Source organism: Scyliorhinus torazame, chromosome 15 (genome assembly GCF_047496885.1).
Source record: "Scyliorhinus torazame isolate Kashiwa2021f chromosome 15, sScyTor2.1, whole genome shotgun sequence".
NCBI classification, from domain to species: domain Eukaryota; kingdom Metazoa; phylum Chordata; class Chondrichthyes; order Carcharhiniformes; family Scyliorhinidae; genus Scyliorhinus; species Scyliorhinus torazame.
In genome coordinates, this window is record NC_092721.1 from 209,763,497 (window position 1) to 209,777,414 (window position 13,918).

The window sequence follows — 13,918 nt, forward strand, 5'->3', positions numbered from 1 at the left end:
TTTATTAATTAGTAATTGCTAAGCTACTTTTCTGGGTCTTCTGCTTTGATTATATCAACTATACTTGATTACATTAGGTTGTCTATGCTGTGTTTGATTATGTTACTTCACACAGGGTTATTCTAAATTACATCAGGTTACATAGGTCACACATTCATGTCATTGCTCACCTAACTCTACTTTATTATTTCACTAAAACCTATGATTCTACATGCCATATTTAGGTTATATAATATCTAGGATAAGTTACTTAGCTTATACAATACCCAGTACAAATTCCCAACACTCTCTATGTATTTTTCCTTGGTTACTCTCTATGTATCTATACCCTGGTTACTCTCTATGTATCTAGACCCTGGATACTCTCTATGTATCTACACCCTGGTTATTCTCTATGTATCTATACCATGGTTACTCTCTATGTATCTAAACCCTGGTTACTCTCTCTGTATCTGCACCCTGGTTACTGTCTATGTATCTACACCCTGGTTACTCTCTATGTATCTACACCCTGGTTACTCTCTATGTATCTATACCCTGGTTACTCTCTATGTATCTATACCCTGGTTACTCTCTATGTATCTGCACCCTGGTTACTGTCTATGTATCTACACCCTGGTTACTCTCTATGTATCTACACTCTGGTGACTCTCTATGTATCTATACCCTGGTTACTCTCTATGTATCTATACCCTCGTTACCCTCTAACTCCCAATACCCTGGTTACTCTCTCTCTGTCTGTCCTAAGTTACTCTTTATATGCCTATGTCCCAGCCTTTCTCCAAGTGACTATTTTCATTGCCCTATATGTATTGCCTGTTTACTTCTTGTGCTGATTTGCTGGTGATGTGCTTATTTCTTGGTTCATTGTTGTTTATGTTAAGTGTATCCTGCCACTGCAGACATAGAATTCACGAACAATGGTTTTTCAGATGGTGAATCCAAAGCTGATATTATAGAGATGAAGAATTTGTGATTCATGTTAGTTGGGGTGCAGACTATATGTTTGAGTTTATTGAAAATACAAGGTCTGTGGTTGATTGTAATGCAGCTGAAGGGTTCATAACCGATGCCTGTGATGTGGGAGATAGTGGCTGTCTATCGGTAGAGTTTGTAACTGATGATGTCTGAGGAAATGCTGTGACTGGTGATTCGGGATTGTCCAGAACAGCCTTTCTTAAAACTCTCGCCTCTTTACTTGTGTGGATTAGAATGATAGAAGCCTTTGCTAATTTCGAGAAAAGTATAGGTGGCGTATACTTTGGCAATAGAGTCACAGTTTTCTTTGCTTGAAGTGGTACAACGGAATCACTGAATTCTTCCAACGAAGATTCGGTAGTAGATTCTGATTCAGAAAATTCCAACTGCTGGATATCCAGAGATCCTGCTATCGTTTTCCAAACACCATCTTCAAGTATTTGTAACTTGATCACAGGCAAGATGTGTGACGTTAATGTTACAGGTGGAGGATCAGCCTTCTCGTTACGACAGAAACAGCAATCTGTATAACAGAGAAGAAAAGGCAGTAGAGTTTATACCAATGAGAATTACCACTTGATACCATAAGCAGAATTAGGCCACTCGGCCCATCGAGTCTGCTCCGCCATTCAATCATGGCTGATATTTTTCTCATTCCCATTCTCCTGTCTTCTCCGCATAACCCCTGATCTCCTTATTAATCAAGAACCAGAGGGTTCAACAAAATTCCAACCCTGTAGAAAACATGCAGGAATGCCGACCAGAAAAATCAGAAGATCAAGCACAGTTTTGTCATGACGTTATAAAAAAAGTCAGGGAAGCTAAAAACAAAATTCATATTGTTAGAAAAAAATGATCAAACACATTGATTAAAGTGGTCCACAGACCACTTAATGCTGAACAGAGTTCCAGACAGAAACATCCAGAGCGGGGGCAATGTGAAGCAGGTCAGGATCACTGTGGAACTGGATGCACGGTAGCACAGTAGTTAGCACTGTTGCTTCACAGTGCCAGGGCCCTGGGTTTGATCCCCCGCTTGTCACTGTCAGTGCAGAGTCTGCACGTTCTCCCCGTGTCTGCGTGGATTCCCACCGGCCGCTCCGGTTTCCTCCCACAAGTCCCGCAAGATGTGATGTGAGATGCATTGGACATTCTGAATTCTCCCTCTGTGTACCCGAACAGGCGCCGAGTGTGGTGACTAGGGGCTTTTCACAGTAACTTCATTGCAGTGTTAATGTAAGCCGACTTGTGACAATAAAGATTATTATTATTAGAGGCCGGGAGGAGTGTGCAGCAGGTCAGAATCCTGTGGAAGGGACCCGGGGGAGAGTGAAGCAGGTCAGGATCACGTGGAAGGGACCCGGGGGAGAGTGAAGCAGGTCAGGATCCCGTGGAAGGGACCCGGGGGAGAGTGAAGCAGGTCAGAATCCCGTGGAAGGGACCCGGGGGAGAGTGAAGCAGGTCAGAATCCCGTGGAAGGGACCCGGGGGAGAGTGAAGCAGGTCAGGATCACGTTGAAGGGACCGGGAGAAGAGTGAATCAGGTCTATGGAAAAGGCCATGGAGGTATCCAAGAGTAAGAATTATCTGGGAGTAAGCTAACTTTAATGGGACAAAATGGGATCTGGCCCAGATCAATTGGAATCAATGATTAGTTGGTAAATTAATGACTGAACAATGGGTTGCCTTTAAAGAGGAGCTATTTCAAGTATGGTCAAGGTACGTGAGCTCAACTGGATGACAAAAAAGGATTAAAGGGAAGCAGAGTTACAAATGGTGAGATTGCAGATCTGTGTGGTGTAGAAGGGTCTGGGTGTCCGAGTGCACGAATCACAGATTTGTATGCAGGTAGGGCAGGTAATTAGGAAATTAATTATTGCGTGGGGAATTGGATATCAAAGTCGGCAGGTTATGCTTTAGTTACACAGGGTGTTGGCAAGATAAGAACTGGAGTATTGTTTTGGTTGGATGGGCAGATGAAGTTCAGTGCGGAGAAATGGGAAATTATTTATTTTGATGGGAAGGACAAGGGGAATATTGAAATAGAGCACAACTCTGAAGGATATACAGGAGCATAGGGACCTGAGTGCACAGGAATGGCTTCTTTCTGCTGTCATCATTCTATTGTTGTGTGGTGTGGTGTGGGTGAGGAAAAGTGGAGTTGAAGTGCAAGGTTAGCCCTGATCAAAGTGAATGGTGGAGCAGATTAAAGTGGGAAATATGGTCTCACTCCTGCTCGTATTTCTTATGTTCTTGATGGGTGTCTCAGTGCACATTACTGTTGCTGGATTTGGTCTCTGTCCATGCTGCAGTGAACAAATCAGCTTATCGTCCGCCCCCCTCCTCACCCCACCCCACCCCATCCCCCCCACGCATCCCTCCCCCCCACGCATCCCTCCTCCCCCACCCAACCCATCCCTCCCCACCCAACCCATCCACTCACCCATCCCCCTCCCCCCACCCATCCCCCTCCCCTCCTCCCCACCCACCCATCCCCCCCTCCCCACCCATCCCCATCCTCATCCCCCACAGTACGCACCGCCTCCCCCAAATTCCCCACCCCCTCCATCATTCCCATCCTTCACTCCCTCCACACTCCTCCTTCCCACCTCATCCCACATTCCCTCCCCTCCCCCTCCACTCACTCCCCCCTCACCCTCACTCCCCCCCTCACTCCCCCCCTCACTCCCCCCCCTCCCCCCCTCACTCCCCCCCTCCCCCCCCTCCCCCCCTCACTCCCCTCCCCCCTCACTCCCCCCCTCCCTCCCCCCCTCCCCCCTCACTCCCCCCCTCCCCCCCTCACTCCCCCCCTCACTCCCCCCCTCCCCCCTCCCTCTCACTCCCCCCCTCCCCCCTCCCCCTCACTCCCCCCCTCCCCCTCACTCCCCCCCTCCCCTCCCCCCTCCCCCCCCTCCCTCCCCTCCCCCTCACTCCCCCCCTCCCCTCCCCCCTCACTCCCCCCCTCCCCTCCCCCCTCACTCCCCCCCTCCCCTCACTCCCCCCCTCCCCCCCTCCCCCACTCCCCCCCTCCCCTCACTCCCCCCCTCCCCTCCCCCTCCCCTCCCCCCTCACTCCCCCCTCCCTCCCCCTCCCCTCCCCCTCCCCTCCCCCCTCACTCCCCCCCTCCCCTCCCCCCTCACTCCCCCCCTCCCCTCCCCCCTCACTCCCCCCCTCCCCTCCCCCCTCACTCCCCCCCTCCCCCCCTCCCCTCCCCTCCCCCTCTCCCCTCCCCTCCCCCTCTCCCCTCCCCTCCCCCTCTCCCCTCCCCCTCACTTCCCCCCCTCCCCTCCCCCCCCCCTCCCTCCCCCTCACTTCCCCCCCTCCCCTCCCCCCCTCCCCTCCCCTCCCCCCCTCCCCTCCCCCCTCCCATCCCCTCCCCCCTCACTCCCCCCCTCCCCCCTCACTCCCCCCTCCCCCCTCACTCCCCCCTCCCCTCCCCCTCACTCCCCCCCTCCCCTCACTTCCCCCCCTCCCCTCCCCCCTCACTCCCCCCCCCTCCCCTCCCCCCTCACTCCCCCCCCTCCCCTCCCCCCTCCCCCTCACTCCCCCCTCCCCTCCCCCCTCCCCTCCCCCCTCCCCTCCCCCCTCCCCTCCCCCCTCCCCTCCCCCTCACTCCCCCCCTCCCCTCCCCTCCCCCCCTCCCCTCCCCCCCTCCCCTCCCCCCTACTCCCCCTCCCCCCTCCCCTCCCCCCTCCCCTCCCCCCTCCCCCCTCACTCCCCCCTCCCCCCTCACTCCCCCCTCCCCTCCCCCCTCCCCTCCCCCTCACTCCCCCCTCCCCTCCCCCTCACTCCCCCCTCCCCTCCCCCTCACTCCCCCCTCCCCTCCCCCTCACTCCCCCCCCTCCCCTCCCCCTCCCCCTCACTCCCCCCCTCCCCTCCCCCCTCCCCCTCACTCCCCCCCTCCCCCTCACTCCCCCCTCCCCTCCCCCCTCCCCCTCACTCCCCCCCTCCCCTCCCCCTCACTCCCCCCCTCCCCTCCCCCCTCCCCTCACTCCCCCCCTCCCCTCCCCCTCACTCCCCCCCTCCCCTCCCCCCTCCCCCTCACTCCCCCCTCCCCCTCACTCCCCCCTCCCCCTCACTCCCCCCCCTCCCCCTCACTCCCCCCTCCCCTCACTCCCCCCCTCCCCTCCCCCCTCACTCCCCCCCTCCCCTCCCCCTCACTCCCCCCCTCCCCTCCCCCCTCCCCCTCACTCCCCCCCTCCCCCCCTCCCCTCCCCCCCTCCCCCTCACTCCCCCCCTCCCCCCTCCCCCCCTCCCCCCCACTCCCCCTCCCCCCCTCCCCCCCTCCCCCCCACTCCCCCTCCCCCCTCCCCTCACTCCCCCTCCCCCCTCCCCTCACTCCCCTCCCCCCTCCCCTCACTCCCCCTCCCCCCTCCCCTCACTCCCCCTCCCCCCTCCCCTCACTCCCCCCTCCCCTCACTCCCCCTCCCCCCCCTTCCTCCCTCCCCTCCCCCCCCTTCCTCCCCCCTCCCCTCCCCCTCCTCCCCTCCCCCTCCCCCTCCTCCCCTCCCCCCTCACTCCCCTCCCCCCTCACTCCCCTCCCCCCTCACTCCCCTCCCCCCTCCCCCCTCACTCCCCTCCCCCCTCCCCCCTCACTCCCCTCCCCCCTCACTCCCCTCCCCCCACACCCCCCCATCCCCTTCAAAGCCAAACGGCTGCAGCGCGAGCGCGGGAAGAGAGGCGAGCTGTGATTGGAGGAGGGGAGCGGGCGGCGGCGTTCACTTGGTGCCGAGAAGAGAGTCTGGAAAAGTCGGGCCGAATGTCGCCCCCCCCCCGCCTCCCACACACAGAGCCGGCATTCCCTGCCTGTCCCCCACATGAGTCCCTGCTGTTTCCCGCACGGAAGACGATTTGGTCAAAAAGCTGAGGTGAGGAGATGGCGGCAGGTTTGAGGGGCGGCGGGCCCGGGGGGGGGGGGGGGGGGGGGGGTCAGAGCCTGTGGGGGGCCCAGGCAGACCATCCAAAAAAAAGCCCCTTCAACACAAAACTGCAGAGGCAGGATGGCAGACAGGGAGCTCCAAGCTCTGCTTGGAGAGCAGGTGAGGGGGTCTCAGCCCTGTTCACACACTTTGTGCTGGGTCACCGGTCTCAGGCCCACCATCACCGCCCCCCCCCCTCACATTCTAACCAATTCCAGGGCAACAAATGATGGAAGTGTTTAAAAATCATGAGAGCTTGGGGTGGGGGGGGTGCAGGGTCGATCAGGACAAGAAGCCGCACATACAAAGTTCCGAGAGGTATTTGAGGCAGATTTCCTCCACATTGAGTGGTGAGGCAGTGCGATGCACTTTGGTTGCCAGGGACCCGGGTGCACATTTCTGTCGGTCCCAACAACTTTATCCAAGACACCACTTGGCTGAACCGTTTGTTCAAAACGCCGATACAGTAGTTCAAGCTAATCGATTGGGGCGAACAACAGCAGCAACTAAAGGTTGTGGAAGCCAGGTATTTCTAATACAACTAATATAGGTAAAAGACCGGAGCACCCGGAGGAAACCCACGCACACACGGGGAGGACGTGCAGACTCCGCACAGACAGTGACCCAAGCCGGAATCGAACCTGGGACCCTGGAGCTGTGAAGCAATTGTGCTATCCACAATGCTACCGTGCTGCCCTTTCAAATTGTAATCAATAGAAGAAAAATAAAACAATTCTTATTGGCACCTGAGAAGTTTTAACTGCAAATTTCTACTGAGTTCCAGTAATCACAAAGTGCTACTGGTAACCAAATAGTAGAAATACTATAAATTCCTTTAACTTTACACAGTCCAATAATATTAAAAGATCTTACAGTACCACAATAGTTAATTCATGTTTCTGTCTTTTTAACCAGCCGAATGTGCCCCATGATGGAAATGATACCACGACTTGACTCATAATCCAGAGACACCAGGGGCGCGATTCTCCGCTCCCGCGTCGAAGTGCCCACGCCGTCGTGAACGACGCCGAGGTTCACGGCAGCGCAAAACGGCCTCTATCCCGAACGATTCAGGGCCCGATAATGGGCTAAGAGCGGGGCCGCGCCATTTACAGGCGCCAGGCCTTGTCGCCACGTAAAGGCGGCGCCGCATGCATGACGCGGCCGGCGCCGCATAACTGGCGCCACCCGCGCATGCGTGGTTGCCGTCCTCTCCGAGTCCACTCCGCAAGAAGATTTCAGACGGATCTTGCGGGGCTGCGGAAGAAAGGAGGTCCTCCTTCAGAGAGGACGGCCCGACGATCGGTGGGCACCGATCGCGGGCCAGACCCCATTTGAGGCCCCCCCCCTGGTGCAGGATCCCCCTTCTCTCCCCCCCCCCCCCCCCCGCAGGCCGCACCCCCCCAGCGTTCCCGCGCTGTACCCGCCGGCAGTGACCAGGTGTGGACGGCGGCGGGGGGGGGAACCCGCCGTTTTGGCCTGGCCGCTCGGCCCATCCGGGCCTGAGAATAGCAGGGGTGCTGGAGAATCGCCATTTTGGGTGTCTCGAGCGATTCTCCGGCCTGCGCAGCGCGGAACTCGACGGGGCCGTTCTTGCCGCTTGGGAGAATCGCGGGAGGGCGTCGGACCGGCGTCGCGGGAAATTTTGGCGACCCAGGCGATTCTCCCAACCGGCGTGGGAGCGGAGAATCCCGCCCTAGTTCAAATGTTACCACGGCAGCTGATGGAATTCTATTGGAGTTAGTTAAATAAATTTGAATAAAAAGCTGTGCTGAATAATGGTGGATGTAAAACTAACGGGTTGCTATAAACACACATTTTGTTCACTCATGTCTTTTCGGAAAATAAATTTGCTGTTCTTACATATTCTGGGCTCCATGTGAATCCCGACCCATCGTATGTGGTTGACTCTTAACCCTCTGAAATGGCCCAGCAAGCTTCTCGGCTTCATCAAACCACTATGAATAAGTCAGTATGAATAAAGCCTGAAAGATCACCTGGCATCAACCTAGGCATCGGAAAAAACAAACTAACACCCACCCCTATAAGCCCTATAAGGCCTCCTTGCTAATAACTGATAACTTGTGCAAAATTAGAACTGTATCACACAATAGGCAAGCAATAATCTGACAGTCATACTCACAGAATCATAGTTTCAGTCCTGCATCACCATCCCTCGTTAATATGGCAGACCCAACAGAGGAGGTGGTATAGTGTGGAGTGACCTTCGGAATCCTCAACATTGACGCCGGCACCCATGGAGTATCATGGAATCGAGTCAAAATGGGCAAGGAAACCTCATATTAAGGGTGGCACGGTGGTTAGCATTGCTGCCTCACGGCGCCGAGGTCCCAGGTTCGATCCCGGCTCCGGGTCACTATCTGTGGAGTTTGCACATTCTCCCGTGTTTGCGTGGGTTTCGCCCCCACAACCCAAAGATGTGTAGGGTAGGTGGATTGGCCATGCTACATTGCCCCTTAATTGGCAAAAATGAATTGGGTACTCTAAATTTATAAAAAAGGAAACCTCATATTGATTAACACCGACTGAACTTTCTCAGCTGATGAATCAGTACTCCGTGTAGAAGAAGCACCAAGGGTAGCAAGGGAACAGAGTGTACTCTGGATGGGGAATACCAATGTCCATTGCCAATAGTGGCTCAGTAACACTACCACTGACTGTATTCTGAAGGGCATTTCTTCCAGACTGGCCCTGTGGCAGGTGGTGAGAGAACCAACATGTGGAAATGTTTACTTGACCTTGTCCTTTCCAATCTATCTGGGAAGATGTGTCTGAATCTGACAATATTTGTAACAATGAACACAGCACAGTCCCTGTGGAGATGGAGTGCAATCTTCACACTGACCTCCCACAGCCCATTATGTTATGTGGCACTACCACAATGCTCAATGGGATAGATTCAGAACAGATTTAACAGATCAAGAATGGTTATCCATAAGGTGCTATATGTTTTGTGGGTTACCTTTTGGCCGAATCTATACTGGGAACGTTTCCCTCATGAGTAACACTGTCCTGACTCAGGTAGGTTACTAGGTTACTTCAAAACTACTTCATTAACATTGTGACATGATTGGCTAGATGTTGAATACAAACTGTTCCATCTGATCTACCAAGTCTCTCGCACGTGACTGATGATATCACTGTTACATCATGATACACTTCACTATCTCATTACCATAACTGTTAACCAGTTATATTACACTTCCCCCAGTATAATATCAACTTTTTTAAGAACAATGTTAAACTATTTTGAAACTATTTAAATCATTTTTTTTTCAAATTTCTGTTAACCTCCTTTACATTACAGATTCAATCCTACGCCCACTCTTTCCCCCCCACGCCCCACTCCATGCCAGCCCATGGCTTCTCATTCCCATGCTACCTCTGTGCCTCCCATGTATATGCCATACCCCTTCCAATCAGCCATACCACCTCTATGTTTTTCATGTATTTTCCATGCCCTTTCAATTCATCCATGCCACTTCCCTGACCCCATTTATTCTCCATTTCCCCTCAGATCACTCATCCCCTCTATTAACCACCATAAATCCTTAATAGCTGCTCACCCATTATGCACTAACATCAAATTCCATTCAGGGAACAGGCCATTTTGGATCTGGTATTGTGTAGTAATACAGGATTAAAAATCTCACAGTAAGACTTTCGGTGGCGGCCATGGAGTAAATGGTCGCACGTTCAGCAGCTCTTGCCCTTAGTGGTTTTTTAATGGTTTTTAAGCCGGATTTTTCAGGAAACATCTCAACATAAGTTGATCGAAGGGAGAGGAAAAGGAGGTGACCCTCAATTTATGGAATCCTGTCCAACTAAGAGTCGAAAAAGAAGAAACCAAAAGATGAGTGAAAGCAAGAATCAGAGGTCATCGAGCACAATGGTAATGAGACAAAGCGTGACCACGCCAGCTCACTGATCGATGTAGCAATGGATCGAGTACCTGGATGAGAAGTTCACCCGGCATTGTAAGAAGTGTGCAGAAGACATGACCCAGGCGATAGCCTCGATTAAGGAGGTGGTTGACCGGGTGGAGAAGAAAATGACGAGCCAGGGACAGGAGATTCAAAAGTTGCAGGAGCAGGTGACTGAACAAGAGGAGGCGTCCACTGCAATGGCTTTGGAAATTAGCAAACTACAGGACAGTCAGAAACGACTGCTGGATAAGGTAGAAGACTTGGAGAACCAGTCTTACAGACAAAATATCCGAATCGTCAGGCTGCCAGAGGGAAAGGAGGGATCAGATGCGGGTACGTATGTGGGGAAGATGTTGCAGGAGATGGTCGGGGCTGATGTGTTTGACAAGCCGCTGGAGGTGGACTGGGCACATAGGGTGCTCGTATGTAAGCCCCAGGGTCGTGAGCCCCCGAGGGCCATGGTGGTGAGGCTACATCGATTCCTCGACAAGGAGCGTATCATGAAGTCCAGGCAGACAAAACGGTACAAGTGGGAAGAATTAGAGATTCGAGTATACCAAGATTGGGGTCCAGTACTCGCAAAGAGGAGAGCAAGTTTCAACAAAGTTAAGGCAGCCCTGTTTGCGAAAGACATTAGATTTGGACTGCTATACCCGGCTCATCTTTGGGTGACCTACGAGACCCGGGAGCTGTACTTGAAAATGAAAATCACTTATTGTCACAAGTAGGCTTCAAATGAAGTTACTGTGAAAAGCCCCTAGTCGCCACATTCTGGTGTCTGTTCGGGGAGGCTGGTACGGGACTTTAACTCTCCGGAAGAGATGGCTACTTTTATGAAGGACAATAATCTGGCTTAAGGACTTTTAAATTCAAACTGTGGTGGACTGAGCTTGGGGGAAGGGATAAAGTGGGGGGGGAGAGAAAAATAGTTATGTGTTTTGTTTTGTCTTTAAAATTGCAGTCTTTCAAATTCTGTGAGTTAAGTCGCGATGTTCGGGAAGAAAAGGTTTTTTTCTTGTGTAATTTGATTTTGATTTATTGCTTTATGTACTGGATTACAGAGGAAAAAACTTTTAAGTTGTGACAGGGGATTTTCTTTTCTGTAAGAAAGATGCTTGTGCTATGTTTAGAGGAGATAGAATCTGGCAGATGGCAGTCTCCGCCAAGGGGCAGATCAAGTGAGGTGCGGAACACAGCTTGGACCTGGCCTAGGAAAGGTCATGGCTGATCGACAGGAGAGGGGGGCAAGGGTCCTTCCCCCCCCGCCCCCCCCCCCCCGACCAGACTAGTTACGTGGAATGTTCGTGGTCTGAACGGGCCGGTTAAGAGAGCCAGTGTGTTCGCACACCTGAGACAGTTAAAAGCGGACGTGGCCATGTTACAGGAGACACACCTGAAGCTGGGAGACCAAATTAGATTAAAGAAGTGATGGGTTGGGCCATTCAGGACTGGACTTTAAAACAAGGTGGGTGGCTATCCTGATTAACAAAAGGGTGACATTCGAGGTGGGGAGGATAGAGGTAGACCCGGGAGGCAGATTTGTTATGGTTAGCGGGAAGCTAAAGGGAATGGCAGTGGTGCTGGTGAATATATATGCCCCAAACTGGGATGATGTCACGTTTATCAGGAAGGTGCTGGGAAAGATCCCAGACCTTGACTTGCACCACTTGATCATGGGTGGTGACTTTAATACGGTCCTGGACCCGAGATTGGACCGGTTGAATGCTAGGTCGGGGAAACTATCAGCAATGCCTAAGGAACTGCGGGGGTTCATGGAGCGCATGGGAGGGGTAGATCCGTGGAGATTTGAGAGACCAAGGAGCAGGGAATATTCATTCTACTCCCATGTACATAAGGCGTACTCCAGGGTAGATTTCTTTGTGCTAGATAAAACACTGTTAGCAGCGTTTGAGGACACTGAGTACTCAGCAATTGTGGTTTCAGATCACGCACCACACTGGATAGACCTACGGGCAGGCACGGGAATGCCCCAGCGCCCACAGTGGAGACTAGATACAGGGCTGTTAGCAGACAAGGAGATCTGTGAGCGAGTGAGAGAGGCTATTCAGGGGTACATAAAGATCAATGACACGGGAGAGACTGTGGCTGGGGTGGTCTGGAAGGCACTGAAAGCGGTTATTAGAGGCGAATGTATTTAGGTTCGAGCCCACAGAGATAAAACTGAGCGGTCAGTAGGTTGGTAGGAGAAATCTTACAGGTGGACAGGAGATATTCGGAGTCTCCAAATGAGGAGCTCCTGAAGGAGCGTCAGAGACTTCAAATGGAGTTTGGGCTCCTTTCCACAGATAAGGCAGAGGGTCAGCTGAGGTGGGTAAAAGGGGCAATATATGAGCATGGGGAGAAAGCTAGCAGGATGCTGGTGCATCAGCTGAGGAAACAGGAAGCGGCGAGAGAAATAGGGAAAATAAAGAATATGAGGGGGAAGGTGGTGCCGGACCCTGGGGGGGGGGTGAATGAAGTGTTCCGGGAATTTTATAGTCAGCTGTACGAGTCGAGAACCCCGGTTGGGGAGGAGGGCAATTCCTGGGAGGCTCGAGTTCCCGATGGTAAATGAGGAGTTGGTGGAGGCCCTGGGGGGCCCAATTGGGCTTGGGGAAGTGATAGATGGACTTGGGGGGCGATACAATCAGGTAAAGCACCGGGACCTGACAGATTCCCAGTGGAAGTTTATAAGCAGTTCTCTGGGTTACTGGGGCCACTCCTGGTTAAGGCTTTTAACGAGCCCAAGGAGCTGGGAGTACTCCCCCCAACGTTATCACAGGCATCAATTTCTCTCATCCTGAAGCGAGACAAGGATCCGGAGAGCTGTGGATAGTACAGGCCAATTTCCCTCTTGAATATAGATGGCAAATTATTGGCAAAGATCCTGGCCACTCGAATAGAGGATTGTGTCCCGGAGATAATTGGGGAGGATCAGGCGGGATTTGTAAAGGGCAGGCACCTGACATCCAACATTAGACGGTTTCTTAATGTAATTATGATACCAGCAGAGGGGCGCGAAGCTGAGGTGGAGGTCACCATGGACGCGGAGAAGGCTTTCAACCAGGTGGAGTGGAGGTATCTATGGGATATTTTAGGCAGGTGTGGATTTGGGCAGGGATTTGTGGAGTGGGTCCGGTTATTGTACCAGGCCCCGGTGGCAAACGGAAGAACTAACCGAGTTCGGTCGGAATACTTTAGTCTTATGTCGGGGGACAAGGCAGAGATACCCGCTCTCCCCATTACTGTTTGCCCTGGCCATGGAACCCTTAACAATGGCCCTGGGAGCAGTGAATGCCTGGCAGGGTATAGTGAGGGTTTTGGGGGGGGGGGGTGGAACATAGGGTCTCTCTCTATGCGGACGATTTGCTGCTTTATGTCACGGACCCGATGGAGGGGATGACTGAAATCATGGAGGTATTAGGAGAATTTGGGCGATTATCAGGCTATAAGTTAAATATGGGAAAGAGCGAAATGTTCGCGATTCAGGCACAGGGGCAGGAAAGGAGGCTGAAGGTGCTACCTTTTAAAGTGGTTGAGAGGAGTTTTAGGTATCTGGGGATTCACGTGGCCAAGGATTGGGGGCAGCTTCACAAGTTAAATTTGGGCAAAGCAGTGGATCAAATGAGAAGGGATTTCCGTAGACGGGACATGCTCCCACTGACGCTGGCGGGGAGGGTTCAGACAGTGAGATGACGGCCTTTCCGAGACTGCTTTTCTTTTTTCAATGTCTCCTGATTTTTGTCCCAAAGGCTTTTTTCAGAAGTATGAATGCGGCGATATCAAGGTTTATATGGGCAGTTTGGGAGCGGATGGAAGCAGCATCCTACAAAGGTACGTGTTTGGAGGCTTTTCTGATGGCGCCCCTGCTGTTCTCGCCTGGCTCAGTGCTCTACAAGTCCGGTGGTGGTGGCAGCCCTCAGGGTGTGGGGGCAGTGGAGGCAGCATATGAGACTGGAGGGGGGGGAGTCAATGTGGTCACCGATCCGTGACAATCACCGGTTTGTCCGGGGGGGCTGGATGAGGGCTTTAAGGTATGGCAGCGGGCAGGGATTGAGAGGTTTGGGGATCTATT

General features: G+C 53.2%; 1 protein-coding gene and 1 long non-coding RNA gene across 2 annotated transcripts in view; one reads left to right on the forward strand and one right to left on the reverse strand.

Annotated features, from left to right (window-relative positions):
* Positions 1-997: 997 nt before the first annotated feature.
* LOC140392170 (uncharacterized protein C11orf42-like) overlaps positions 998-13,918 on the reverse strand; it is a 413,275-nt gene continuing 400,354 nt past the window's right edge. Inside the window, exon 3 of the mRNA XM_072477549.1 lies at positions 998-1,501. Within this exon, the coding sequence (XP_072333650.1) occupies positions 999-1,501 (503 nt within the window). The 3' untranslated portion in view covers position 998. The remainder of the gene's footprint in view (positions 1,502-13,918) is intronic.
* Positions 5,706-13,918, forward strand: part of LOC140392172 (uncharacterized) — a 58,916-nt gene continuing 50,703 nt past the window's right edge. The window contains exon 1 of the long non-coding RNA XR_011935255.1: positions 5,706-5,845. This is a non-coding gene — a long non-coding RNA (uncharacterized lncRNA). The remainder of the gene's footprint in view (positions 5,846-13,918) is intronic.